At 43.8% G+C, this 24,824-nt stretch overlaps 4 protein-coding genes and 1 long non-coding RNA gene across 8 annotated transcripts; 4 read left to right on the top strand and 1 right to left on the bottom strand.

Moving 5' to 3' along the window:
- The first annotated feature begins 2,502 nt into the window (after positions 1–2,502).
- LOC119362910 lies at positions 2,503–5,381 on the top strand. 4 transcript variants are annotated; one of them, XR_005173684.1, is made up of 6 exons: positions 2,503–2,841; positions 2,968–3,033; positions 3,106–3,248; positions 3,533–3,583; positions 4,451–4,585; positions 4,929–5,381. It is a non-coding gene; the product is annotated as an uncharacterized LOC119362910 (long non-coding RNA). The 4 variants fall into 4 exon arrangements; XR_005173681.1 differs by having other exon boundaries at positions 3,106–3,361; XR_005173683.1 differs by lacking the exon at positions 2,968–3,033 and having other exon boundaries at positions 3,106–3,361.
- A 2,334-nt stretch (positions 5,382–7,715) lies between these two features.
- LOC119362908 (50S ribosomal protein L7/L12-like) lies at positions 7,716–9,727 on the bottom strand. Its single transcript, XM_037628183.1, has 2 exons — positions 9,187–9,727; positions 7,716–8,059 (listed from the first exon to the last, which is right to left on the bottom strand). Exon 1 carries the CDS (start codon positions 9,687–9,689, stop codon positions 9,201–9,203), a length of 489 nt encoding a protein of 162 aa, XP_037484080.1. The 5' UTR covers positions 9,690–9,727; the 3' UTR covers positions 7,716–8,059; positions 9,187–9,200.
- Positions 9,728–9,951: 224 nt separating this feature from the next.
- On the top strand, positions 9,952–14,944 carry LOC119362907. The gene is made up of 6 exons (XM_037628182.1): positions 9,952–10,033; positions 10,353–10,431; positions 11,093–12,840; positions 13,352–13,540; positions 13,631–13,782; positions 14,180–14,944. The coding sequence occupies exons 3-6, from the start codon at positions 11,109–11,111 to the stop codon at positions 14,654–14,656; spliced, it is 2,550 nt and encodes an 849-aa protein (XP_037484079.1). The 5' UTR covers positions 9,952–10,033; positions 10,353–10,431; positions 11,093–11,108; the 3' UTR covers positions 14,657–14,944.
- Positions 14,945–15,887: 943 nt separating this feature from the next.
- Positions 15,888–20,188, top strand: LOC119362906. Its single transcript, XM_037628181.1, has 12 exons — positions 15,888–16,140; positions 16,260–16,347; positions 16,624–16,723; positions 16,810–16,883; positions 17,087–17,155; positions 17,276–17,353; positions 17,652–17,776; positions 18,194–18,266; positions 18,755–18,813; positions 18,901–19,278; positions 19,507–19,609; positions 19,696–20,188. Exons 1-12 carry the CDS (start codon positions 16,037–16,039, stop codon positions 19,906–19,908), a joined length of 1,464 nt encoding a protein of 487 aa, XP_037484078.1. The 5' UTR covers positions 15,888–16,036; the 3' UTR covers positions 19,909–20,188.
- A 262-nt stretch (positions 20,189–20,450) lies between these two features.
- Positions 20,451–23,365, top strand: LOC119362905 (uncharacterized J domain-containing protein C4H3.01-like). Its single transcript, XM_037628180.1, has 5 exons — positions 20,451–20,792; positions 21,130–21,204; positions 21,668–21,807; positions 22,302–22,439; positions 22,502–23,365. The coding sequence occupies exons 1-5, from the start codon at positions 20,549–20,551 to the stop codon at positions 22,724–22,726; spliced, it is 822 nt and encodes a 273-aa protein (XP_037484077.1). The 5' UTR covers positions 20,451–20,548; the 3' UTR covers positions 22,727–23,365.
- The last annotated feature ends 1,459 nt before the right edge of the window (positions 23,366–24,824 follow it).

Genomic DNA, 24,824 nt, shown 5'->3' with positions numbered 1-24,824 from the left:
TAAGCATAGCAAAGTCATAGCAACATCAATCTCAGAACATAGTGGATACTGGGGATCAAACTCTAACAAAACTAACTTGATTACATGGTAAATCTCATCCAACCCATCACCGTCCAGCAAGCCTACGATGGAATTACTCACGCACGGCGGTGAGCATCATGAAAATGGTGATGGAGGATGGTTGATGATGACGATGGTGACGAATCCCCCTCTTCGGAGCCCCGAACGGACTTCAGATCAGCCCTCCCGAGAGAGATTAGGGCTTGGCGGCGGCTCCATATCGTAAAACGCGATGAAACTTTCTCTCTGACTTTCTCTCCGTGAAACGGAATATATAGAGTTGGAGTTGAGGTCGGTGGAGCATCAGGGGGCCCACGAGACAGGGGGACGCGTCCAGGGGGAGGGGGCGCGCCTCCCACCCTCGTGGATAGGGTGTGGGCCCCCTGGCCTTGATTCTTTCGCCAGTATTTTTTATATTTTCCAAAAGTTATCTCCGTGGATTTTTAGGTCATTCCGAGAACTTTTGTTTTCTGCACAATAAACAACACCATGGCAGTTCTGCTGAAAACAGTGTCAATCCGGGTTAGTTTCATTCAAATCATGCAAGTTAGAGTCCAAAACAAGGGCAAAAGTGTTTGGAAAAGTAGATACGTTGGAGACGTATCAACAAGTGTCACGATCGATGATGGTAATATGGCTAGGTTTTGGCAAGATGATTAGGTGGATGTCCTCTCTCCAGCCGAGATAGCGCCCTTGCTTTTCAATATATCAAGGAAGAAACTCATTTTTTCTATCAAGGATGCTATGGACAAGGACGAGGACTGATAGGGCGAAGGTGACCCGATCTTTCGATGAGATGATAACTGTTGATTTGGTGGAGTCAACTTTGACTATTCGACTACAAACGTGCAATGACATTGCACCTTAGCAATCACTAAATCAATCTCCTAAAGGTTACCAACGATGCTAGAAGCACGATCAACCTGACCACAAAGGTTAGAGTCTCCTTCCATTTGTGGCCGCTCCTTAAGAATCAGAACTGAATGGCGGACGAACTGCTTACGAGGGTAGTGACCTACTGAACCCATGGGCAAATTCTGCGGTCAAGATCCTGAGTTGATGGTCCATCTGCTGCTCCTTTGCTTGTCCGTCCGACATGTTTGGTTTTTGTTCCAAAGTTCTTACCATGAGATGGCAACAATTGGATCCTCGACCATGACCATAGAGGAATGGTGGAGGCCAAGAGAAAACATCATCTTTGTCAGTAATGTGCTATGTTGCCTAGTACCCCTGGAAAGAGCGAAACCTAAGAACCTTCGATAGAAAATCATCCTTGGTGATTACGGTGGTAAAGTAGATTGTAGATGACTTATGCCTTCGGAAGGAGACGAGCGAGATATAGACTAGCTTAGAGGGCAGGGTATGCCCTTCCTTATTTATGTTTCCTTCCTTCCTTTTGTTTCTATCCTCGGCTATCCTCAGTCATCGTATATTTTTTCCTACCATGCTCTTGCCCCATCTTTATAAATAAAGCAAACACCACCACAAACAAGTCTCATCCGGAAACTGGAAATTCACAACAGCAAAAAAAAAGCACAAAAAAGAAGAAGAGCTAGTTTGGACAGGACCAAACAAATTAAAAAGGTACCAATTAGGGGCAACAACAACACAAGCTCGCTAAGAAAGACACGCCTCAAGGAGGGTAGGTAACCATAAGAAGGCGTCAACAAGCTCCTTGTACTTGCTCATTAAGGGGGCGATGACCGTCCACTCATGCTCCTTGCTCACGGGCTTCCATGGCCGCAAAAATCCACATCCACATGGAACATACTCCCTCCATTCCACAATGTAGTGCTTCCTCTATCTACGTGCTTCAACTTTGACCGTAAATTTAACTACCAAGACCGATTGCGGCGGGAGCAAAAATTATATCAGTGAATTCGTATTCGAAAGAAGTTTTCAATTATATAATTTTTTCTTCCGTCGCAGTTGGTCTTGTTGGTTAAATTTACGGTCAAAGTTGAACCTCGGGAAGCGCGGGCGCACTATATTTTGGAATGGAGGGAGTATAAAACACGCTGTGCTACCCGCCCATGGACGAGGCTCCTCTGACGTACTGCAGGGCGCAGTTGGGCCACTGACAGGTGGGCCCGAAAGCAAGTTGGCCCACCTGTCAGTGACCCAACTGCGCCCTGCAGTACGTCAGGGGAGCCGAGTCCCCCGCCCATACGAGGGATCTGCATCGCGCTTTCAATCTGGCTCGACCAATCTGTCTCGCTGGAGCTTTTTGACCTTGCTGTCAAAAATCGGACCACTTGGTTTCTCCCACGCTGCTCTTTCGTGCTCAAGTGAATGACGAGTGGGCCTCCATCGCTCCCAGGGCCGGCTTGACAGTGTGTGATGTGTGTGTGGCCTGTGCGTTGAGTGAATTTTTTTGACCGAGGCGATCGTGGGCGTATCCAATATCCACCAATCCCGCATCCTTCTCGAGCTCCACATCCCTAGCCATGCCTCGCCGCCACCTCTCCTTCCCCCCATTCATCCTCTCGAGCCGCTGCCGCCGCCACCCCTATCTCTCCTCCTCACACATCCTTTCTCCTCGTCACATCTGGCCGGAGGAGAATGCTGCGGCCGCATCCCCTGGCGATGGCAGTGGGGGCGGGTGAGGCTGCAAGGCGACGAGCCAAGGCGGCAGTGCAGGGCCTCACAGGTTCTCGATCTGGAGCGGCAGGGACGGACGCCGGCGAGGCTGGTCCCCCACCTCTCCTCACCTTCTCCGACGTTCCCGGTCTGGAGCGGGAGGGACGGACGCCGGCGAGGCCAGCCTCCCTTCACACACAGGTACTTCCCCTCTCCCCTTTGTGCCCCCTCTCTCTTCCACGGCCTCTCTTTATTGTTACACACAGAGTCATTGGGGCAGCACACCATATGAATCCAAAGTTACTCACGTGATTCTTGCCTCTCCAGGTTTTAGATCTTTCTAAACTATTTGCTATTGTTGTGTGAGAACTGAATCAACTGATGGATATCAAGGTTTGCTGCCTTCAAGTTGTGTTTCCCCATAATAAGGGCTCCACTCAGTCAATTATTTTTTTATGGCTGCAGATTATGTGGGATGTTCTGCACAATCAACTTGGGAATAATTAGCAAGTAGTGGTGTCAATGGCATCCGTCAGAGCCATTTTGGTGGCACATGCACACCACGTTCTGGAATAACATAAGTCTCACAATCAACTTGGGCAGTTGATGTAGGCTGCCTCAATTTTCTGTCTGTGTAGCAGCAACAAGTTCATGAATCTACTGCTTGTTGCCTTTATTATTTTGATCTATGAAAAAAGAAAATTTACCCTGTCATTTATGTGTACGTTTCTTCTCTTACTGATTTTACTTGCTCGACAAAAGTGCAACAAAGCAATTTTTTATTCATATAGATATATAAAATGCATTTTTATGGTGTCTCTTTCTACATGATATTCTTTGTGTTCCACGATAATTTTTAGTGATTTTTGGTGATGTATATGGATTGTGGCAGATGAAGGAGGATGGAGGGAATGTGGATACGGCTTGGTTAGCATCTATTGAGGTTGTTAGTGAGCATTTCCTCCGGTGTCAACTACTAATGATATTCTTTGTTGAAATTAGCTAAAAGAAAAAAGTGCTTATGCAATATGCTTGGTGAAGCTTTCTAGGTTTTAGGTTGGTGGACCATACTTATGCAAAAAGGATAGTACAAATTTGGGATTAGTTTATGTTCTCATTCCACAAGGGTGGAGTGACCATTGTGTTTTTGTATGCCAACTCTTGTTTCGTTAGTTAGTGGCAGCAACAATGTATTTGAACCTTCGTAGTAAAGCCAAGACACTACTGGTTAAAAAGAAACCTCTTTTTTTAACACCCAGAGGCTTGTTTATTTTGTGGATGGTTGTTGCACTTTTCTCTATTGTAGAACAGGAATGCCATATGTACATTTATTTTCTCTGTAAAATCCAAATCATCAATACCAATCGCTCTTGATTTCTTATATTGTTTTTGGTCACAGATTGGAGTTTTTTTTTCTGTTCTAGCGAAACAGAGGTGGTGGTCCAATTATACCTATATTACTTCTTTTGGATGCTATCAAATGCTTTTATTAAATTTTATTCATAGCTGATTGGGTCTCCTGTAGGACTATTCAGAGAAACGTGCATGTTAGTCTCTATTGAGATCACAAGGTAAGGTTAAATGATTACCTACCTTGTGATCTTCGGTTTTGAGAAGAAGTGTATCTCTGTCCACTGCACGTTTCTCCCAAACTATTCAGTTAGTTTATTCGAATGACAGAGCGCATGGGTTCCTTTAGGTTTCTAAATGGAGCTGTGAAGTTTTCTAACCTAAAAAGTCTGCGTGATTAGACAAACTCTGGAGGCAGCCACAGGCTACCAGTTATAACAACCTTGCCATTTTCTTGCAGGAAGTCACTATGAAACAAGAGGAGATGGATAGGACTTTCAGATCTGGCGTTCTCCCTGTCACTTACTGCCTGATTTATACACGGAAATAAACAGATAATTTTACAGTCCGTACATCGTAGGCCAATATAAAAAAGGTAAATCTATACAAAGAAAAAGAATATTGTTTGTTACTTCTTTTCACGTACTCATTTTTGTTTTTAAAGGTTAAATTCAATAGGTACCCGCGGTTACGGGTATATATAGATGAGCTTAGATATTGTTTCCTGTTCGGAAATAAGGGTACATGATATAGACAACATGTTGACAGTTTGAACAGCTTAATAGACGCAAAGAAATTTCCATTGCCTGCTATGTATGTAGCCTGAGCAGGCATTTGCAGCGAGTGGCCAAAGAATAGTAATCCCTTCCAGTCCTTGCATTGTTCTTTCTAAGAATCCTGATAGGCTGCATCTTGACAATGTTTACTATCTATTGCAGTACTTTTCCACTTCACAAAATAATACCTCAAAAGACACATGTATGAAGGGTATACTGTTTTCCCAATCAAAGTTGGAAACGGACGCGCCAATGTCATTGCTCGGCTTATCATTGGAGTCGACAACAGAGCTCCCATCGCAACAAACTGGGCTCAATTCTTTCGCATGACAAATATGAGAGCAGGAGCACCATATGTGTTTGCCTTTGAGGAACTAGCTGGGGAGCTCCATCTCACTGTACAGACTCCCTCTGATAGTGGTGTAGGCAGCCACCGGCATTATCTGATAATATAGTTTAGGTTCAGGACTTGCGTCATGTACTGTTTTGTGGCCCGTGAAATCTGCTTCACATCACCTTATTCTTTTTTTTTGCGGGTGATCACCTTATTCTTTCTGACTCGGCTACTTGGTTGTACGAACTGGAAGTACTCCAAATGGTCTAATTGTAGTTTCGTAGGATTTATAGTGCCTCTGTGTTGAGAAAATCAATTCTATGTTTCTCGCTTTTACAAATGTGTGGTAACTATTACTCAAATAGTCCTTGACCTTAGTTGGTCTCTAAATCAATGACATATCCATGCTATGAATACCCGGCTTGCTCGCGCTTTTTGCGCCATGGGCGCAACAGGTCATCTAGTAGTTTGAATATAGCATAAGTGACACCTATGAGGTAGTATGCTCCTGCTGGCACGTCTAAAAAAAAGATAAGATAGTACTCCCTCCGCAAACTAATATAAGAGCGTTTAGATTACTAAAATATACTATTAGTTTACAGAGGGAGTAGTAAAGAGAGAGATACCCATTGTCAAGAAAAGCAAGTATGCATTCAGAGGAGACAACTATTTTACTTCTAGAACTTTATCAATTCTGAGTTAGTATCCCAACTCAAAAATCACCTCTAAGAAGTTCTATAATTTTCGTGATAGAACATGCATCCACCATGGCATATAAAAATCAAATTTTAATTCGATCTAAAGCAGTAGCTAGAAACAAAAATAAGATAAATTCAGTGTTCATGGTAGTGTAATGGACCATGGGAGCATCCCGGTGACAAGTGACAGGCCTAACTGATCACCCTCGCCTGTTTTCGATGAAATTCCAACATTTCAAACATACTGAAAATCTCGTATTTACAGTACATTCTACGTGCTAGACTCTATCGCCATTTTGCGCTTATTATACCCCGTAACAAGTTTGTTTAACAAGGCACGCATGGCATTGGGATGTCAGAATTTTTTGCACTGCGATGTCACAAAGACAACAATACAGGTTGCATGATGTTCCCCGTTTGGCTCCATAAGAGATATTTGATTTTGCGACCCTGAAATCGGAGATGTTCAATTTTGCAACTCTGAATTTCGGTACGAAGGATACTATCGGATCACTATGCCTCTATCGTCTGAAGACAAGAATACACCTCTGATTTAGTATAGAGAATAGCAGCCGGAGACAACACCACGGAAAAGAAAAACAAGCACAGCAGCACCAACTAAAAAACTAGCTACCTAGAGATTTTTCATACCAAACTGGCCCAAAAAAATAAAAAAATCTCCAACACAGATGAACAGCTACAGGTAGGCAATGTTACCTAACATGACAAAAGCACAATGTCTAACCAGTTTCAATAAATTCTCACTGAAAAGGAGCTAAGCACAATGCTGCAAAAATATCAGGCCAGTTTTAATGGATTCCCAGTGAAAGGAGATCTCAAACAATGGCTTGTAAAAGCCGGTGTCATGGATCAAACATAGCTGGCGCACACACTCTCATGATCAACATAGCAAACCCTTGGCCTTAGCGCCATACTCACAGGAACATGCTGATGCTACGTGATCCAAAACAAGCAAACTTTTGCTAAGGTTTGGCATCCAGAAATTACCTTACGTTAACAGACCGGCAGCTCAATTTTTGCGGCAAAGACTATGTAGCTTAAGAGGCTGTTTGGATGACGCCCCAGGACGCCCTGCCAATTCGTGGGCAAAGCCAAAATTTTGGCGCAGCTTTCAGCCGCCCGCGACCCTGCCAACTTTGGCGAGAAAATGAACTGGGGAAGCCCCCCACGGCCTGGGCGAGCCAATTATTTGGTGGCCATCCAAAGGAGCGCCAGCACTTGGTCAACTACCAAATTTTTGGCTTGGCAGCTCCAGGCTCCAATCCAAACAGCCCCTAAATATTCACCCACTAGCCCCTACTTTAAGCATACATAATATACCGTTGAAATAACCATCGTAGCAATATAAGAAGTTTAAACAGCAAAAGGACTAATCTCATTCAACATTCTTAATTTCGAGCTATTACAACATACACTATGGGAATTTACAAGACATGCCAGAGGCCATGCTGTTCATATAACTTATTCAAGAAATTTGATTCCCATTCATATCGACATCCAAAAAGTATGTTTGCGTATGAAATCAACTGTAAGAAAATCAGCTTTGAAGATTCCACTAGTGGATGCTTGAATCTACAAACTCTTTTGTTCTGTAAGATCCCTGATAGGCTGTCTAGCTTCTAGACCTGACAGTGTATCATCCAGCACCAAAATGATGCATATACTTAAAATGTTCCCCTTGCAGCATAATAGTCATACAACTAAAACTCTTACAAGGACATGTTTGATGCCAAGTAGTCTAAAACATGCAATTTTTTGCTAATTACTGAGATTTCACATCCAGAAGTGACCTTACAGTTACAGATTGGCAGCTCATTTCTTGCTGCAGAGATTATGTATAGCTTATATATTCACCTACCAGCCCCTACTTTCAGCATAGACAATATGCCATTGAAATAACCATTCTACTAACAGAAAGTTTGAACAGCAGAAGGATTAATCTCAGCCAATATTCTTAGTTTCGAGGTTTTATAAAGCACATTATGGGAGTTTACAAGAAATGCCACAAGGTTTGGTTCTCCATGCTGTTCATACAACTTATTCAAGAAATCTGATTTCCCTACATAACTACATACAAAACTTATGTTCGTTTCTATGTGATCAACTTTAAGAAAGCAGCTTTGAAGATTCAACTAGTGGATGCTTGAAGGTACCAACTATTTTGTTTTGTAAGCTCCCCGATAGGCTGATAATACAACCAATCTGGTCCACATATCAGCTTCAGCTGATAGTGTATCATCCTGCACCAAAATGATGCAGATGCTTCAAATACTCGCCTTGTAGCAGAACAAAAACACAACCAAACTCTTACAAAGGAAAACTTCATATATCTACATTCTACGGAAACATTTTCAGTTAGCCATTTCTAACTACTAAATCTCTTCCCTTTCAGGTTAATTCATTATCAGACAACTCCCGCAAAAAAAAAAATCATTATCAGACAACGGCTAACGACTTATCATTCAACTTTGAACAACTTCTTACATGCCGATACTCTACAACGCGTCAACACCTATAAAGGGATAAACATTTTATGATCAAAATAAGTGGTCAACGAGACCTTTATCAATTATACATATCTTCATGATTACAATCTCTTGCTTTATTGTGTCACAGCAGAACCCTCATATAAGTCATGGGTCTTTGGACTGATTATTCAAACTGTTCACAAATGCTAAATTTTAGATACTGGCCATGGCATCAGATGTCTTAGATTCAAGTGCGCTACTACGAAACTTCGCTACCCATACCTCCATCCCCAATCAAAGCCCATCCGTTAAACAGACAACACATCTCAGTTTCGTGGGAAATAATCATGCAAAGTATATGACCTTCACCTTCACAAACATCAATTTCAAGCAACTGAGCACATCTTGTCCATCCAGACGAATCTACGCTTCATCCTCACCAATGTGCTCATGATAATGTTTCATGTACTTTTGACATAGACTGGATGCCATCTCATATTGGCATCATTCCAGATCAACAAATAACTGAAACTAGCATATTCTAACCACTAGCTACAGTAATGTCAACAAGAATGGCATCCCAGCTATCAGCTACAGTAATGCCAACAAGAATGGCATCTTTGTATACTTTCACACTAGTCAATGTAGCTATTGAAATGTTCAATCCATACCAGTAGGATAAAGCACAACACAGAAACACCTTATTGCGTGATCCAGGAAGATATATCAGTGATTATGCTTCGAGGCTAGTCATAAGCTACAACAATGCAAGCAAACCCTGCATCTTCTTATACCCCTACCTAATTGCTCCAATCCCAACAAACTCCAATTCAAAACAAATTAACACACACATAAGAGTTGCATCCTCTAGGAACGGTAGGAATCGAAAATGGGGACACCTTACGGCTCTGGATCACTCGAGCGCAACGGCAGCTCCGGCGGCCTTGAGCTTGGCGGCGAGCGCCTCGGCCTCCTCCTTGGGCAGGCCCGCGCGCACCACGACCGGCGCCTTCTCCACCAGCTCCTTGGCCTCCTTGAGCCCCAGGTCCGTCATCGCGCGCACCTCCTTGATGATCTTGATCTTGGCCGCCGCGTCGTACTTCTCGATCTTGACGTCGAACGCCGTCTTCACCGCCGCGGCCTCCTCGGCCCCCGCCGACCCGGAGGCCGCGTCCCCGGCCGCGCCAGGACCTAATCCGGCAGCTGGGTTGGAGGTGAGCGAGAGGCGTAGCTTGAGGCGCATGAGGGCCGAGTAGTCATCCAGCTCGGCCGAGGAGAGCGCCAGGAGCTCGTCCGCTATGCGCGACAGCTTCGGGTCCTCGCCGCCGGCGGTCGCCGCCGCCGTGGAGAGGCGGCGGAGGCGGTGGATCAGCGGTGCGAATTTGGAGGAGAAGAGTGGCATTTTCGTAAAATTCGGGAATCGCGGGGTGGGCGGTAGGGTTTTGCCTCTTCCACGAGAACATTATAGATAGATCAGGAAAACGGAAACCAATAGTTCGCCCACTCACAGGGAAAGCGTATTTTTTTAAAGGATATGAGAGGCGTTTTCACCCATTCGCAGCCCCACCTGTCAGCGACCATCGACCACCAGCTGGCCGCTGCTCTTCCCGGATAGCAACTGCCCATATGACCCCACCAAGGAGGCACTCTGCAGCGCCAACACCACGACATTCTCTTCTCTCTGGCCGCGGCGCGGCGGGGCGAAAGCAAAACCCTCGTCGGAATCGACGCCGCGGCGGCCGTCGGGTAGAATCACGGGTCCCGATCATGCGAAACTCGATTCCGCACTCCCGCCTCCTCCTCCTCCTCCTCCTCCTCCTCCTCCCATGGAGTCATAGTTTAGATTCTCCCGCCCGCTCCTTTCTGCTGCGATTTTTTTGGGGCTTTTTTGCGAGGTTTTCGGCGCTCCCTTTTTTTGAGGGGTTGTTTCCTTCCGGGGGGCGCGCGGTCTCCGCGGGTCCGCGGCGGCCGGTCCGTGCAGTCGCCGTCCCGTCGCGTGCTTTGCGAAATTCCAGTAGGGTTTTGTGGCTTGGGGTTTTGATCTGGTGCGCCTGCATGCCTGCAGGTTTCTGAATTTCGAGGCTCGCTGAAGGGTGCTCTGGGGCCGGCACCGTTTGGGGATCTCGCTGCGCGGCCGTCGCTAGGTGAGCTCATCACGCCCGTCCACGCCTCCTAGGGTTTTGATGCGCCCGTGCGATTTGGACATTGTGCAGATGGTTAGGCATTAACACGCTGGATTTGAGGGGGGGTTTATGAAGGGTTTAGTCGTAGGTCTGCTTTGTGAGAGGAGATTATGGTGGCCATTGTCGTTTTTCTGTTCGGGTGTTTCTTGTGGCTTCGGTATGCTCTGGAATAAATTATGTGGTTTCGGTATGCCGTTTGTGTGCATGAATGGCCCATGTAATTTTGTTTTATGGTGCATGAATGGTCTATCCTATCCAGAATTTTCAGTTTGAGGACTGCAATTGACAGTTTTTCACACTTACGAGATATTACACAGATGCACAGTGCACATGGAGCATTTCACTTGACTATAATTTTACCCACCAATCGTCTGGTAGCTATATCTCTCTGAAGAATATTTTTGTTTAGCATGTAAATTGCTACTCTATCAGAGTTCCTACTCCCTACAATGCAAGAACATATGCATTCATGTCTTCTGACAGTTTGCATTATTTGGTAACTGCAACTTAAGAAGTAAGCAGTTTTGCTTACTTCATAAATTGAAATTTGTTAACATTTTTGTTTCATTATTCTGGTAAAAAATTCATGTTTAATGGTTTAGCTGATTTCATGAGACTGCAGGATTTTTCCAGCCACAATGTCGACGTATCCTGTGCTGAATGATCAGCCAATTGATCAGTGGAACTTCACGGAACTGAAGGATGAGCTCTCTAGGAGGAACTTACCTACCGATGGCTTGAAGGATGATCTTGTGAAAAGGCTCTTTGAGGAACTTCAGGGTGATATATTTGGTGGAGACGGGCCAGTTGGTGGATCTCCTCCCGATGATGATCTCAAAGAGGACGAAGCCCCTGGTTCGGCTGATGCATCTGTTTGCCAGGCTGCGGTGGAACAAAATGTTGATGAAGGTCCTTCTCAGGTCGCAACCCTGGAAGGATATCCTGTTGGTTCTGTTACAGAGGCTAGTGAGGAAAGTGCCGATGCTACTACAGAGGTTATTCAGGATGCTGTAGTTAGTACCGAAGAAGTTAGTCAGACAACTCTTGTTGCGGAGGCTAGTGAGAAAAATGCCGATGCTACTACAGAGGTTATTCAGGATGCTGTAGTTAGTACCGAAGAAGTTAGTCAGACAACTCTTGTTGCGGAGGTTAGTGAGAAAAGTGCCGATGCTACTACAGAAGTCAGTCAGGATGCTGTAGTTAGTACCGAAGAAGTTAGTCAGACAACTCTTGTTGCAGAGGCTAGTGAGAAAAGTGCCGATGCTACTACAGAAGTTAGTCAGGATGCTGTAGTTAGTAACGAAGAAGTTAGTCAGACAACTCTTGTTGCTGCTATTGAAGTTAGTGATGCTCCTCTTGTTGATATGGCAAAAGCTGATGAAATTTCTCCAAGTGGCGCAGTGGCAGCCAACGGAGATCACCTAGAATCAGCTCCAAGTGGCAGTAATGTAGTGAAGGAAGCATCTCCACAAGCTGATCGCCATAGTGAGATTATTGCAGAGAAGACTCCAGAAGAAGGCACCATCAAGAAAGTGATTGCTAATTATCTACCATGTGATGTTGCCAGTACTGATGTCAAGTTGGATGCAACTTCTGCTAAAGACAAGTTAGATGCTGATATTGTAGAGCAAGATGCAGTATCATCACTACCTGATGCTAGTGCGTCACATGTTGATCCATTGGATGTTGATGCTGTTGCAGCTGCACCAGGACAAAATGCTGAGACTCTGATTCCTGTGATAGATTTGAGTGATAATGCTTTGATGAATGGCAAGGACCTCGAAGATTCTGGGCGCACAAACAGTACCTGCAAACCAACCGTGGCAGGGACAAAAGACCAGGTAACTGAGGCCAATCCTGTTCCAGGTTCTCAAATCAAGTGTGTTCTGATTCCGCATGACAATATATCAACTAATGTAAAAGGTGACCTGAATGCTGACAATTCTGATTTGCAAATAGAGGTTAAGAGGGATATGGTCAAACCACCATGCAACATTCCCTCCATAGGTGATGATTTGCAGGCATTGGACGATGACAAAGAGTTGTCTAAGAATGGGACCCCGTTGCAAGAAATTGAATCTAAAACCAATATGATCTTGGACAAGAAAGAGGACAGTCCTGATGGCGCTTTTCCTGAAAAACTAAATTTAGACAGGAGCTCGATGGAGGAGGATGTGATGGAAAGTAAGCATGTCGATACCATTATCAGATCTGATGATCTTGGAGGAAAGACTGCGGTTACCTCAGACCATGAAGAGGTAAAAGAGGTGATCCTCTTTAATACTGTTGCCAATGATTCATCTGTGGAGACAATGGATATTGTTCATGAAGAGAAGCTAGTAACTTCATCTGAAAAGAGGAAACTTGGAGGTTTGTCTTCATACCCCTACACATACAGTGTTGGATCATTTCCTGTATACCTTTCCTATATGAATATCTTGAGCGTTTTTGTTTTCTATTAAAGTACTCCCTCCGTTCCAAATTACTCGTCGATGAAATGGATGTATTTAGAACTAAAATACATCTAGATACATCCATACGTGCGACAAGTAATTCGGAACGGAGGGAGTATATCTTTTTCTGTGACATTTTTTTATGTATCAGTAGTGTGTGCATGTGTAAAGTTCATTGTCTGCATTGCGTAATCTTTGTCATTGTGGATTTTCTGTCTTTGGTAAATCTTGCATGAAACAGTTGCACCTCATATATTCTGCTCTTGTACGGTTTTGGGAAATAGGACAATTTTTTTGCAGTCCTTTAGTAAGATTTGTGGCCTTTGTTTCACATTGTACATTCCTCAAATAAATTTGATAACAATTTGTCAATGGTTTAAATGGAGAAATCATGTCATGTTTTTGTTCTAACTCACTGTTAAATGCAGACCAAGAAGTTGCTGCGGATGACCCCATCAAACGTCAGCGCCATGTGGATACTCCCAAAATTCTTAAGCAACAAACATCAAAACTAAGTAGCTCTGATTCTCCAAAGGTTGTGGTTCGGCCTGCTCTAAAACATTCTGTTGGCAGGTCTGATTCAACAGCAAGTGGAGGTTCTCACAAAGAGCAGATAGGTGAGGTTTCTCGGCTCTTTTAGTAAAGTAGATTCACTAGTGTACTGTACATCATATCTAATTTTTTTCCCTTCTGTATTCATCGTTCAGTGCCACTTCCTCAGAAGCCTGCAACAACTTCCTTGAGAGTTGATCGATTTGTGCGCCCATTTACTTTGAAAGCTGTGCAAGAGCTTCTTGGTAGAACTGGATCTGTTTGCAGCTTCTGGATGGATGATATCAAGACCCACTGCTATGTTACAGTATGTCGCTAACTTCATTGTCTTATTTTGCCTGTGCAGAATATTGTTAGAGGTGCATTTCAGCATTTGTTTGCGCCTTCTATGGCCTTTTCAGGCCTTCCCAAGTTTTGCCTTTCATGTGTTACAGCTAAAATTTGCTAAATGATAACAACAACAGTTTGTGCTTTAGCCTGTGGCTGCTAATAAATATTCTGGTGCTTTTTTACGTGGCCCTGGTAGGGATTAATTTTTGGCTAGGTATTCCTCTGTATGAAGGATGCAAACCTGAGATGTTAGCATTGTCGTGCCTTATTGTTGGTTCAAAGAATCTCGTGATGCATTACTTGTTTTACTGCTATTTCAAATTTGATAATGTCATGGTGTTGACTTGCCTGCTTGTCCTATTTCTGATCCACAGTACTCTTCAGTGGATGAAGCTGTGGCTACCAGGAATGCTGTTTACAACCTCCAATGGCCCCTAAACAATGGCAGTTACTTAGCTGCCGAATTTGTTGATCCACTTGAGGTGAAGCTCAAAATCGAACACCCTCCCCCACCGCCACCGCCTACCACCCTCAGCAAGGATACAACTCCAAATGCAGTAGCCTTCCAACAAGCGGAAGCTAACCAAACCATGCTTCCCCATGGCGCTGGTACCGCATGGGGTCTGTCACCTACTCCACAGCCTCATACAAAGTCATATCCCACATCTAACCCCAGGCCGGAAAGGGAGGTGCTTCCACCTCCTCCAAAGCAACCGGAAACAACTATCAAGACACTTGATGATCTCTTCAGGAGGACACAGGCGTCTCCGATGATCTACTACTTGCCCTTATCGGAGGAGGAGGTGTCAGCCAAGCTCGCAGCACGCCGCAGGCGAAATTGGAGACGGTAGGGGTCTCAAACCTCCTGCTCGCGCCTGGTATGTTGGTGCCTTGTTCATCTCTTGTTCAGGCAAAACCAGCGTGGCCAGCAGATTCTCTTCCCAATGTCCGACCGTTGGTGTTGCAGCAGTTAACATGAAGGCTGTGGTTACTGCTTGTAATGGTAGGTGATATTTTGCCAAGCTTTGCACGGTCTTGGCCTTGAACTCTTGATAACTGAGCAGTCCTATTGTAAATTGAGCTAGCTATATTTTCGCTTGTCTGCCTAGCTGTTAACATGCACATGCGGATTTCGATCACCGACTCAGTCATCCTTTGGATCAGTTGGGCAATGTGCTGCGTGTATGTTGATGAACCCTTGATGCTTATGAGTCCTGCTGGTTCCTCTTGTTGCGGTATCAAGTCAGCATTTCTCATGTAATCGTTAGTTTCAGTCCTATATGGTTCTGAAATTTCTTTTCGAGGGAACTTGGTCTCTTTATTAACTACTCCCTCCGGAGGGAGTAATGCTCAAATGTGCAATGGCAGTGTCCCACGGCTGTAATAGCCTAGTAGCCACGCATATCGACCACGATCCAGGGATATGACTACTGTAGCACAAAGGATGTGTATCCCTCCTTTTCGGTTTATAAGGCTTATCTCAAAATTTTAGTTTTTCCATTTTATCTAGATATATGTTGTCATTAGACTAGTGTTTAGGGAAAGGAGAACATGCTCGTTACCGTTGTACAAGCACCGCGGATGGAGCACTCCCACAGCGCCACGCCGCGACCACGCGCCGCCTCCTGCTCGTCGTCGCCCCACACGCCAACACCAGCATGAGCCGACCAGGGGTGACAAACACATGGGGCAGGTACCCTGCTGCCGTACGGGCTTTGTCCCGACGGTGGCAAGGAGGAGGTGGTTTCCCGGTGTAGGCTAGGGTTCTCCACCCTTATCGCTTGCGCAGCGAAACAGAGCCGATCAATTTTAGCAAGTCAGATTGATGAACGTCTTCTAGAAAAAAAGATTGATGAACGTCTTTTAGGTGATTTACCAACTTCATCACAAGTGAATTTGCAGTCTGCAAAAGGGATTGTCCTCTCACTCAAAAAGCAAATCTGTTATTTCAGTGGCAAAAACTTCACGAGTCATGTCGGGCCAAGAAAAGTACTCTTTCACGGGCCACGGCCCAATAATAGTTGTAACAGGAAAAGGCTTTGTCCTCTTCGCCGACTCTTTCTCTGTACACCCACGCAAGTTAGCTCTCTCCCCCTCTCTTCTCCACCCCGCATCCCCTTCCCCACGCACGCAAACGGCTTACCCCCGCCACGACCTCGCCGTCGCCGCCACCGCCACCGCGCACCGGGCAACCAGGAATCCGCGACCGCCGCCCTTCGAATCGCCGCGAGATGATGACCTCCCGGCGGGCCAGCGGCGGCAGCACCAGCAGCAGCTGCGCGCTCTGCGAGGGATCCAACCTCCCCTCCTGCTGCGCCGCGTGCGTCAACACGAGGTACGCCCCTCCGCCCCGCCGTCCGTCCATCCCCGATTCGATCGAAGCTCTGCCTCTCCCCGGCCTGACCCTCGCCCGCCCCCCGTCTCCGCGTCGGAATTTTGTGTGTCTCTGCGCAGGCTGTTCGAGTACCACGCGACGCTGCGCCTGAGGAGGAACCTCCGCGACACCCTCCAGTCCCGCATCGCCGCGCGCCTCGAGGCCAAGGTTGGTCCGTCGCTCTCGCTGTGCCCGACTCGCCAGTCCTCCAATTCAGTGCTAACTAGTTTAGGTTTCCGTCTCTCAGTCTGGCAATTTCCATGTGTTTGTGCCTCGGGCCTGGAATCTATTGCCCGGCACATACCTGACCCTAGAGTGATTTGTAGCTCACATTTTATCATGTTACAATTGGTGTTGGAGAACGGTACAGAAATATTATATGTTTGGAACGAAAAGTTGTACAGACAGAGTATAACTTTGGCCTGTTTCGTCTATTTCTGGCAGAGGAAAGCGGAGGAGCAGAGGATGTGGAAACTGAGCAAAGCTCACGACACCAAGGAGCTGAGGAATCGACTCAGCGAGTTAAAGAGTCGAACTGCGCTAGGTTAATCTCTTTTACTCTTGCGGATTGTATCTTGTTACCAGTTGCCAGTTTGCGGTACTGAGTTGTGGTAATTAATGTGTTTGCAGAGAAGATGAAGGTCAAGCAGGCATCAAGTGATCTCAAGGTGAAAAGTGGTACATTGAATGTGGCTTTTATCACGGTAAAATTATTTCTTTCTCAGTGTTTCTCTTTGATGAAATGTGAAATTCACCACTTCCTTCGATCCATATTACTTGTCGCTCAAACGGATGTATCTAGACGTATTTCAGTGCTAGATGCCTCCGTTTGAGCGACAAGTAATATGGATCGGAGGGAGTACTAAGAAAGTACTGACCCTGAATGTATCTTTTACACCATCTTCAGCTAAAAACGAAGCAAACCGATTCATCAATGATGCACACCAACGCCATGAAAGCAGCACAGATGGGTCTTGTAAGTCCTAACATGCCTCTTCATTTCTTACTCATTATCCAATATCCATAATTTATGTGATTATTGTGTCTGTCTGTTCTGCTATTCTCTGTAATTGAAATATTTGCACTTTTGTGGCAGATGGCAACAACCTCCGAACGTCTCAAACGGCAGTCCAAAGCTGTAAAGCAGCTTTGCAGGTTGTTCCCAATGAGGCGAGTAAGTATTACGGTCTTGGCTATTTTACTGACTTTGTGTTTTCTTCCTGTATATGTATATTTTGAGATCGCTGCTGAGAACTTCAGTTGCATTCAACTTTGCTCATATTTAGAACATGTAACTGTAACTAATTTACTTCTACAGATTTCACACAGCAGCTTTATATGTTAATAATTTAATTGTTGCATATTCACCTACTAAATTTTTTCACATAAAAATGATTAATTTAATATTAATGCCACCTGAGTTACCATGCATAGACACAGATTTATATACATTTTTTTCTTTCAATTTTTAGGCTATTATAGATGGAGAAAAGAAGGATGGACACAGTGATCCGTACGATGTTATATGTGGTATTCGTCTACCTCGTGGTCTCGATCCACATTCAGTTCCATCAGAGGAGTTATCAGCTTCCTTGGGGTATACTTCTTTCCTCAAACTACTACTTATTTGTTGTTCTGATATTTAGTCTCCAATTCACCTATTTACCTAGCTGTAACACTGCTCTTGATTACCAGAATGATTAAATGAATGTCCATTCTTTTATGATTCATGGTCCTAAGTAAATTGCACCCTCCGATTCTGTCTAATCTTGTAAATACCTTATATAAGATTGTTCATTTCTAAAAAAAATCAGAATTTATGTAAGTAAAAAAATCAGGGCAATATAGTTACATATGGAGTCTAACAGTTGAGTTGTGACCAACAAGACTATCATGTTTTGTTATTGCAATATTGTTTTATTGGGCCAGATAGATTGTTTGAGAATGGTCTGCAAATAATACCATGTGCATTTGGTTCTGAATGTTGGGTAGCATAATTTTCTTATTGTGACAGGTACATGTTGCAAGTCCTCAGCATTGCAATTCATATCCTATCGGCACCAGCCCTTCATGTAGCCGGTTTTGGGGTAAGATTCAACTATGTGCCCTTAATCTATTGTCATAAGCTTGCTCTTGAAGTTAGCATGCTACATCTGAAGATCCAATCATTCAATCCTGGCGGTCAAACAATATAAACTTCTATGTAGTACTCCCTCCGCCCCGAATTACTTGTCGCAGAAATGCATGTATCTAGATGTATTTTTAGTTCTAGATACATCCATTTCTGCGACAAGTAATTCAAGATGGAGGGAGTATGAATAATAATGTCATTCTTGACCTGTAAATGTAGTTATTTTGTCGAGAATATCTCTGTGGATATAACTTGTCTAAGCTTAGCGTAGAACCTTATACATAGTCAGCGTCGGTTCTTCATGTGTCATTTGTATGCAAAGTATGTACATATTCTGTAAGATAAGCTTGATTGGATTTCTAATAGCATGAGTAGCAGCATGAGCTTTCTATTGGTTTTCCAGTAACTTTGTGCGGCTAATATATTATATATGTTTTGTACTAGGCTTCCTGTTCCCGTGTATGGCAGCGGAGTAGCTATTGGAGCACACGACAATCCCAGAGGTATACTCTCAAGGAAAAGGCCACATATCTCTGTCTCGTTAACATTTAAATTTTTTATTGACGTGAAATTGTTTTTGTTTTTTCCAGCAAGGTTTACCCACTTTTTGTGCCCAGGCAAAATAATTGCTCTGTTGGCGAGGAAAATTCATGGACAGAAAGTGGTTCGGGTAACTTTGGTGTTGATTCTGTGGACTCGGATCAGAAATCCCTTTTTGACTCCAAGAGAAGCAATAGCTTCAACTTCTCAGCCGCATCTTCTCACTCCATTGAGAGGCATCAAGACTTGCAAAGAGGGATATCTTTACTAAAAACAAGTGTGTCTGCCATCACTGCCTACTACTATAACTCATTGGGCTTGGATGTGCCGCCCAATCTTTCTACTTTCGATGCATTTGCAAAGATGCTCCATATGTTATCATCTTCAAAGACCCTTCGAGCTGCTCTTGAATCAAATATCGCCTCAAGGTACAATTTATATTGTTCTTAGAGAATGGCAAGCGTATTCTGGTTCTCAACAGCGCGTACTATCTTCCATAACCTGCTCAAATTTGCAAATTATATTCTCGTATCTTTCTTACAACTGCTGGGAATGTACATCTAAAGATGTCGTAGCACTGTTTGCATATAAAAGCCTGTTTAAAGGGGGCACATTGAGTAAAAAATGGTTAAATGATCCTTACATTCTGTTTGCAGATCAGAAAAGCAGGCACAACAGCTAAACAGATCAATATGGAAGGCGAGTTCGGCCATCTCATCCAACAGCAGCATGTTGGACAGCACGCACACAGCTATCATGGTAAACTCCCGCTTAGTTCTTTTTTGCTTGCATGGGATCTACTTTCAGCGCATCGCATTGCCTAATACAATCTCTGTTTTAACCAGCCGAGCTCTCTTGATAACCTCCTCCTGAACTCGAACACGAGTTTCTTGTACACCGGTAAGCCGCCGAAGCACGGTGGAGCAGCCGACAGCATTGTGGACGGCTGGGATATGGTAGAGCGTGAGATCCTGCCGCCGCCGCCTTCCCAGATCGAAGACATCGCGCAGTGGGAAAGAGCCCACACCTACGCTCGCAGTGGTTCTAAAAAGAAATGACTTGCATAATGTAACCTTTTAGAACACCGCAAGAAGCTTCAGCTAGATGGGTGGATGGATGGATGTCTGATCATATGGTTTTGGTTTGTGTATGTATAGAAGAAAGCTAACCATGGCCTATGAGTTATGCAGAAGAGAAGGGCATTGTAGGGTAGAACTGATCAGCTCTGCCCCCTGTACAGCACCTGTAATTTGTAAATATGTACTACCTGTATATATAGCATTTACTGGCAATGAATAAATATAGATTAAATGTTGCTGTATCAGCAGTTGAAGACTATGTTGCTGTACCTCTCTACACAAGCATCTGCAAAGTAAAGTAATTATGTACGTATTTGCTTGCGGAAAGTGTTAACAACATCATGCCAATGTTGATAAATGACCTGAAGATTTGGAAAATGGGTTTCTTATGAGTTTCTGCAAAAGTTATGCCATTTCATTTGTATTTTAGCAAAATATAAGTGTCACTGACGAAAAAAAAATACGCCACCGGCAGCGTATAAATTTTTGAGAAGAGAATTTATCAACGTGTCACCGTCGGGAGGCGTTCCCTCCCTTCCAGCTTCCACCACACAACCGCCCGCTGCTCCGAGCTCCGGCTCGCCCTCTCCCCTAACCCCTGCGCCCCAGGTCGCCGGCGATGAGCAGCCTCCGAGCCATCTCCGCCCTCCTCCACACCTACTACTCTTCCGCCGCCGCCGGCCGAGGCGGCGCCAGGCGGCTCGGGTTCGCGCCGCGGCTCCGCGTGGGCTTCCGCGTCCCGTCCAAGGCGCCGTCCGCCTTCGTGCTCGACGAGGTCGCGAGGGCGGCGGGGGGTGTGCGGAGGAAGGCGGCCACGCGCGCCGCGAGCTGGGACTCGGAGAAGTCCCCGTACGAGACGCTCGGTACGGCGAAGCTATGGCCTACGATGCTAGTGAGAGAAGCGCTTGCATGGATTTGCAATTGTGATTTGGCATATCTGTTTCTTGCTTTTTCATGAAGTCGCTGATCAGTTCACCTGCCAAATCCCTTGATACTACTGGGCTTCGATTGCTCGAAATTTGGGAACTGGTTGCTAGATTTGGTCGTTGGAGGAGCTTGCCGTTGTGGTGGCTCTGTAGTTCGATCCAAAATTATGTGTTTCTCATACTAGTAGCACTATAATGTGTCCTTGTGAGATGGGAGGTAGAGTGGTCTTAGAATTTTCTCTGTGAAGCTAATGTGTGTTTTCGTGTTTTGTAGAGCTGGAAAGGGATGCCGACGAGGAAACCATAAAGGTCGCATACAGGAGATTGGCCAAGTTCTATCACCCTGATGGTTTGCTTCTTTACCTGTATTTACACAATGCGGCTGTTCTATTCATTGCGTTCCAGACATCACCGTTTGAATGAATTCTGTTTGCGGTAGTGTAAGCTTCACATATTAGTATACAAGTATTGACTCGGTAAGTTTAATTGTATTGTTGTATGATGTGGATTCAGTCATAAAACATCAATTGCACTGTGTATAGATCATGTTGATACTATAATAGACTTCCGGATTTTGGTGGGCCAGCTGTCTGATTCCTCAACTCATAGCTATTGACTGGGAAATGTGTACGATACTGCATAAACAGAAGTTGTGATAGGTTTGTAGTTACCTACAGCTAACAATGAACCATGGGGGAAATTCTTGCCTTCAGAATACAGCAGACACTGCTTTTAAAGTAAATTCATGCTATTTTGCATGCAACCAAATAATAAGCTAATTTGTTCTATCTGATTATTTTGTTGCCTCAAAGTTTATGATGGTAAGGGAACCCTTGAGGAAGGAGAGACCGCTGAAGCCCGTTTCATCAAAATCCAAGCAGCATATGAGCTGTTGATCGATGACGAAAGGAGAAAGGCATACGATAAAGAGCATTTTGTGAATCCAATGAAGGTCTGAATTTCCATGCTCAACTACTTCATTTATTGTGACGATTTGATGGTACATGGCAGGAAGTTGCATGATTGTTAATTGATTTTGCTAATTTTCTTGAATTCATGTAAGTCTACTAGTGTTAACCACATAATGTGAATTACATTGACCATTTTCTTCTTCTAAGACGAGTCCAAAAAAAGAATTTATTAAAGGTAGCGCTTGGAGTGGGGTTTATCATCCAATGTATTGTTCCTAAACTGAGCCAGTGATGAACTGATAATGGCATTCAGGAACAACCAATGGATGTCAATAAAAGTCAAATTGTATCTGGAACTTCTCGTGTATCATATTGAAATAGTTAAACATTATACTGTCTATTGTGTAACTAGGAGAACACAAAGAAGGATTTATAAAATTCTTATATCACTATGATAATTTGAAATTGAGAGCGCTGAGGTGAAAAGAAATGAGGTATTCTTGCAATGCTGAAAAATATCTTTTCCGTCAATCAGGCTTCTCAGGCATGGATGGAGTGGGTAATGAAAAAGCGAAAAGCTTTTGATAAACGTGGCGACATGGCGGTAGCTGCTTGGGCCGAGCAACAGCAACGAGAATTGACGCTTCGTGCTCGACGTCTCTCTAGGTCGAAGGTAATTATAAGACACTTATCCTGCATGGCGTACCATGGTTTACTTAGAACTGCTGGATCCAGGTTGACCCAGAGGAGGAAAGGAGATTACTCGCCAAGGAAAGGAAGGCATCGATGGAGTTCTACAGCACAACTCTAAAAAGACATACCCTCGTACTACGGAAGAGGGACATTATGCGCAAGAGGGAGGAGGAAGACAAGATGAATGAGATCAGTAGACTTCTAGCTGCTGAGGGGCTTGAGTTAGATACAGACGAAGATGATGATGACACAACTTTCTTGAAGTAATTCTATCCAGTATTTACCCGCCAATTATATCCAACCCTGGTTGCAGAAGGCCTGGAAGGTTTCGCTGAAGTTACTTCCATCGCACTGCAGTATATAAGGCTAAGAGAAACCCAGCCTTGTTGGTCACGATTAGTCGTACACTGGTAACTGTTGGATCAGGAAATCCTATCTGCGCTGATGTAGGGGAGTGAAGTGATTGTCCCATGGAGTAGAGAGAGGAGGGAGTGAAGTGATTCTTCAGTGCTGATTGATACAGTTCTGCAGTGTAATCGGGGAAGGATGGATGCAAGACTTGCAATAGCTATGACTATCAGGTGTGTATACTTGTTACATGCAAGATGTAATTATGTTAAGGTGGTATTCAGGCGCTGTTACCAGCTGCGTGTAACCCTGGTCCTGTGTTACAGTACTCTAGAAGGCAGATGAAGCAGTCAAGTTTGTGTTTGAGCCTAGATTCTTCCTGTGTCCGGGCAGTGTTTCATTACTGAGTATTACCTGTTACTAGCACATATGCCCGTGCGTTGCAACGGGAGAAAAAAATAGTATGCATTTAAAGTTAGTGAGGATTATATGTGCAAGCAAAGCCCTGTGTGCATGTGAAAAAGGAACATTTAGCTTCTCGGTTTTGCCGGGTGTGAAGAAATCAATCCGTTATTTTTTCATTCATTGATGGAGGGCATTTAAGAGTTCTGTTATGTCATCATACGGCAGAGAAGGCCATAAATTATTCAATCTACTTTTCCTTTCGATCGAGGAGATTTTAAGGTATAAAGTTTCTGAATATTGTAGGAAACATGAACCATTTTTTAAATCCTAAATATTTTTTTAAAATTATGTACACTTTTAGAAAAAACACGAACACAATTCGAAACATGATCATCTTTTAAAATTCATAAACATTTTTTGACAACAACAACTTTTTTGTAAAAACATGAACATTATTTGAATTTGTGAACATTTTTTAGAACGGGAACATGGGTTAAAAATTCATAACATTTTTCAAAAAATATGCATATTTTAACATTATTTTGAATTGTGAAAATTTCACTAAAACACAAATATTTTTTGAATTTGGAGCATTTTTTAAAATTCCATTTTATTTTTAGAAATCTCGAACAGTTTTGAAAAACAATAATTTTTTTTCAAAAAATGGGATTTTTTGAAGTTCTGAATATTTTTCAAAATAGCAACAATTTTTTTATAATTTTGAACATTTTCTATAATTTGATTTTTTATTCTGAACATTTTTTGAGAATTTTGAATTTATGAAATAAGTTCTATAAGAAAAATAAACTTGGAAGGGAAAAAAGTGATAGGGGAAGGTGAATAAAAATAGAAGTAAAACACAGAAACAAAGAAAAATGGACCATCCCATTATTTGTTATCCTGTGCGAAGCTCCGACCACTTGTCACCCTGTGCGGAAAATAGAATTTTTCCAGCTGCGTGGGCAGAAAAATAAGTCTGCTGGTTTCGCTAGGCCACAGCGCGCGGCCTAGCAGACGAACGCATAAGAATTTAGTACCACCTCGGATAGAAAAAAAATCGGCGATGAACATATGAAAAAAATTGGCGAAACACACCTTGCTTTATTAAATAGGTATAAATACACGTGTCGGTTGTTTGTCCTTTGCGAAAACCTGAAGGCTTCTAAATGATGATGATAACTGCCAAGTGATTGCTAGTAATGTCTGTGCTCCAGCAGCTACACCTTCGGTTGCCCCCTCAGTGCCCCGTGCCATCTCCCCTCCTCCAGTTCAGCAGACATCGTCTGAAGCGTTTGCAGATGCACACATCTCCACTCCGACATCGACACACACCGGCACTCCAGGAGCTTCAAAGAGATCAAGCTTAGAGACATTTAACTCTATACTTATCTGAACTTTTTGGTACTTGTTGCCAAAGAGGGAGAATTTGTATAAATCATAGGGCTTCGAGTGAGTGAGTGCTTTGCTTTTTCTCGCTTGATTTGCTGTGAGTTTTTGCTACAATTTGGTTCATGGTACTTTGAGATACTTTTGTGTGATGCTTGTATGAGACTATGTTATTGTGTGCTTGATCATACCGTACGTTAATGCTATGCTTGCTTGGATATCCATT

This window comes from Triticum dicoccoides, chromosome 2B, assembly GCF_002162155.2.
Source record: "Triticum dicoccoides isolate Atlit2015 ecotype Zavitan chromosome 2B, WEW_v2.0, whole genome shotgun sequence".
Lineage (NCBI taxonomy): Eukaryota > Viridiplantae > Streptophyta > Magnoliopsida > Poales > Poaceae > Triticum > Triticum dicoccoides.
This window is presented reverse-complemented; position numbering and strand designations above follow the sequence as displayed.

Excerpts from the sequence above, each read along its gene's own strand:
- LOC119362908 (XM_037628183.1), bottom strand. The coding sequence starts at position 9,689 with ATGCCACTCTTCTCCTCCAAATTCGCACCGCTGATCCACCGCCTCCGC.
- LOC119362907 (XM_037628182.1), top strand. The coding sequence starts at position 11,109 with ATGTCGACGTATCCTGTGCTGAATGATCAGCCAATTGATCAGTGGAAC. Across the intron at positions 13,541-13,630 it reads TTCTCACAAAGAGCAGATAG|TGCCACTTCCTCAGAAGCCT; the intron begins GTGAGGTTTCTC and ends TTCATCGTTCAG. Across the intron at positions 13,783-14,179 it reads AGACCCACTGCTATGTTACA|TACTCTTCAGTGGATGAAGC; the intron begins GTATGTCGCTAA and ends TCTGATCCACAG.
- LOC119362906 (XM_037628181.1), top strand. The coding sequence starts at position 16,037 with ATGATGACCTCCCGGCGGGCCAGCGGCGGCAGCACCAGCAGCAGCTGC. Across the intron at positions 16,141-16,259 it reads GCCGCGTGCGTCAACACGAG|GCTGTTCGAGTACCACGCGA; the intron begins GTACGCCCCTCC and ends GTCTCTGCGCAG. Across the intron at positions 19,610-19,695 it reads GCACGCACACAGCTATCATG|CCGAGCTCTCTTGATAACCT; the intron begins GTAAACTCCCGC and ends TGTTTTAACCAG.
- LOC119362905 (XM_037628180.1), top strand. The coding sequence starts at position 20,549 with ATGAGCAGCCTCCGAGCCATCTCCGCCCTCCTCCACACCTACTACTCT. Across the intron at positions 20,793-21,129 it reads GTCCCCGTACGAGACGCTCG|AGCTGGAAAGGGATGCCGAC; the intron begins GTACGGCGAAGC and ends CGTGTTTTGTAG. Across the intron at positions 22,440-22,501 it reads GACGTCTCTCTAGGTCGAAG|GTTGACCCAGAGGAGGAAAG; the intron begins GTAATTATAAGA and ends TGCTGGATCCAG.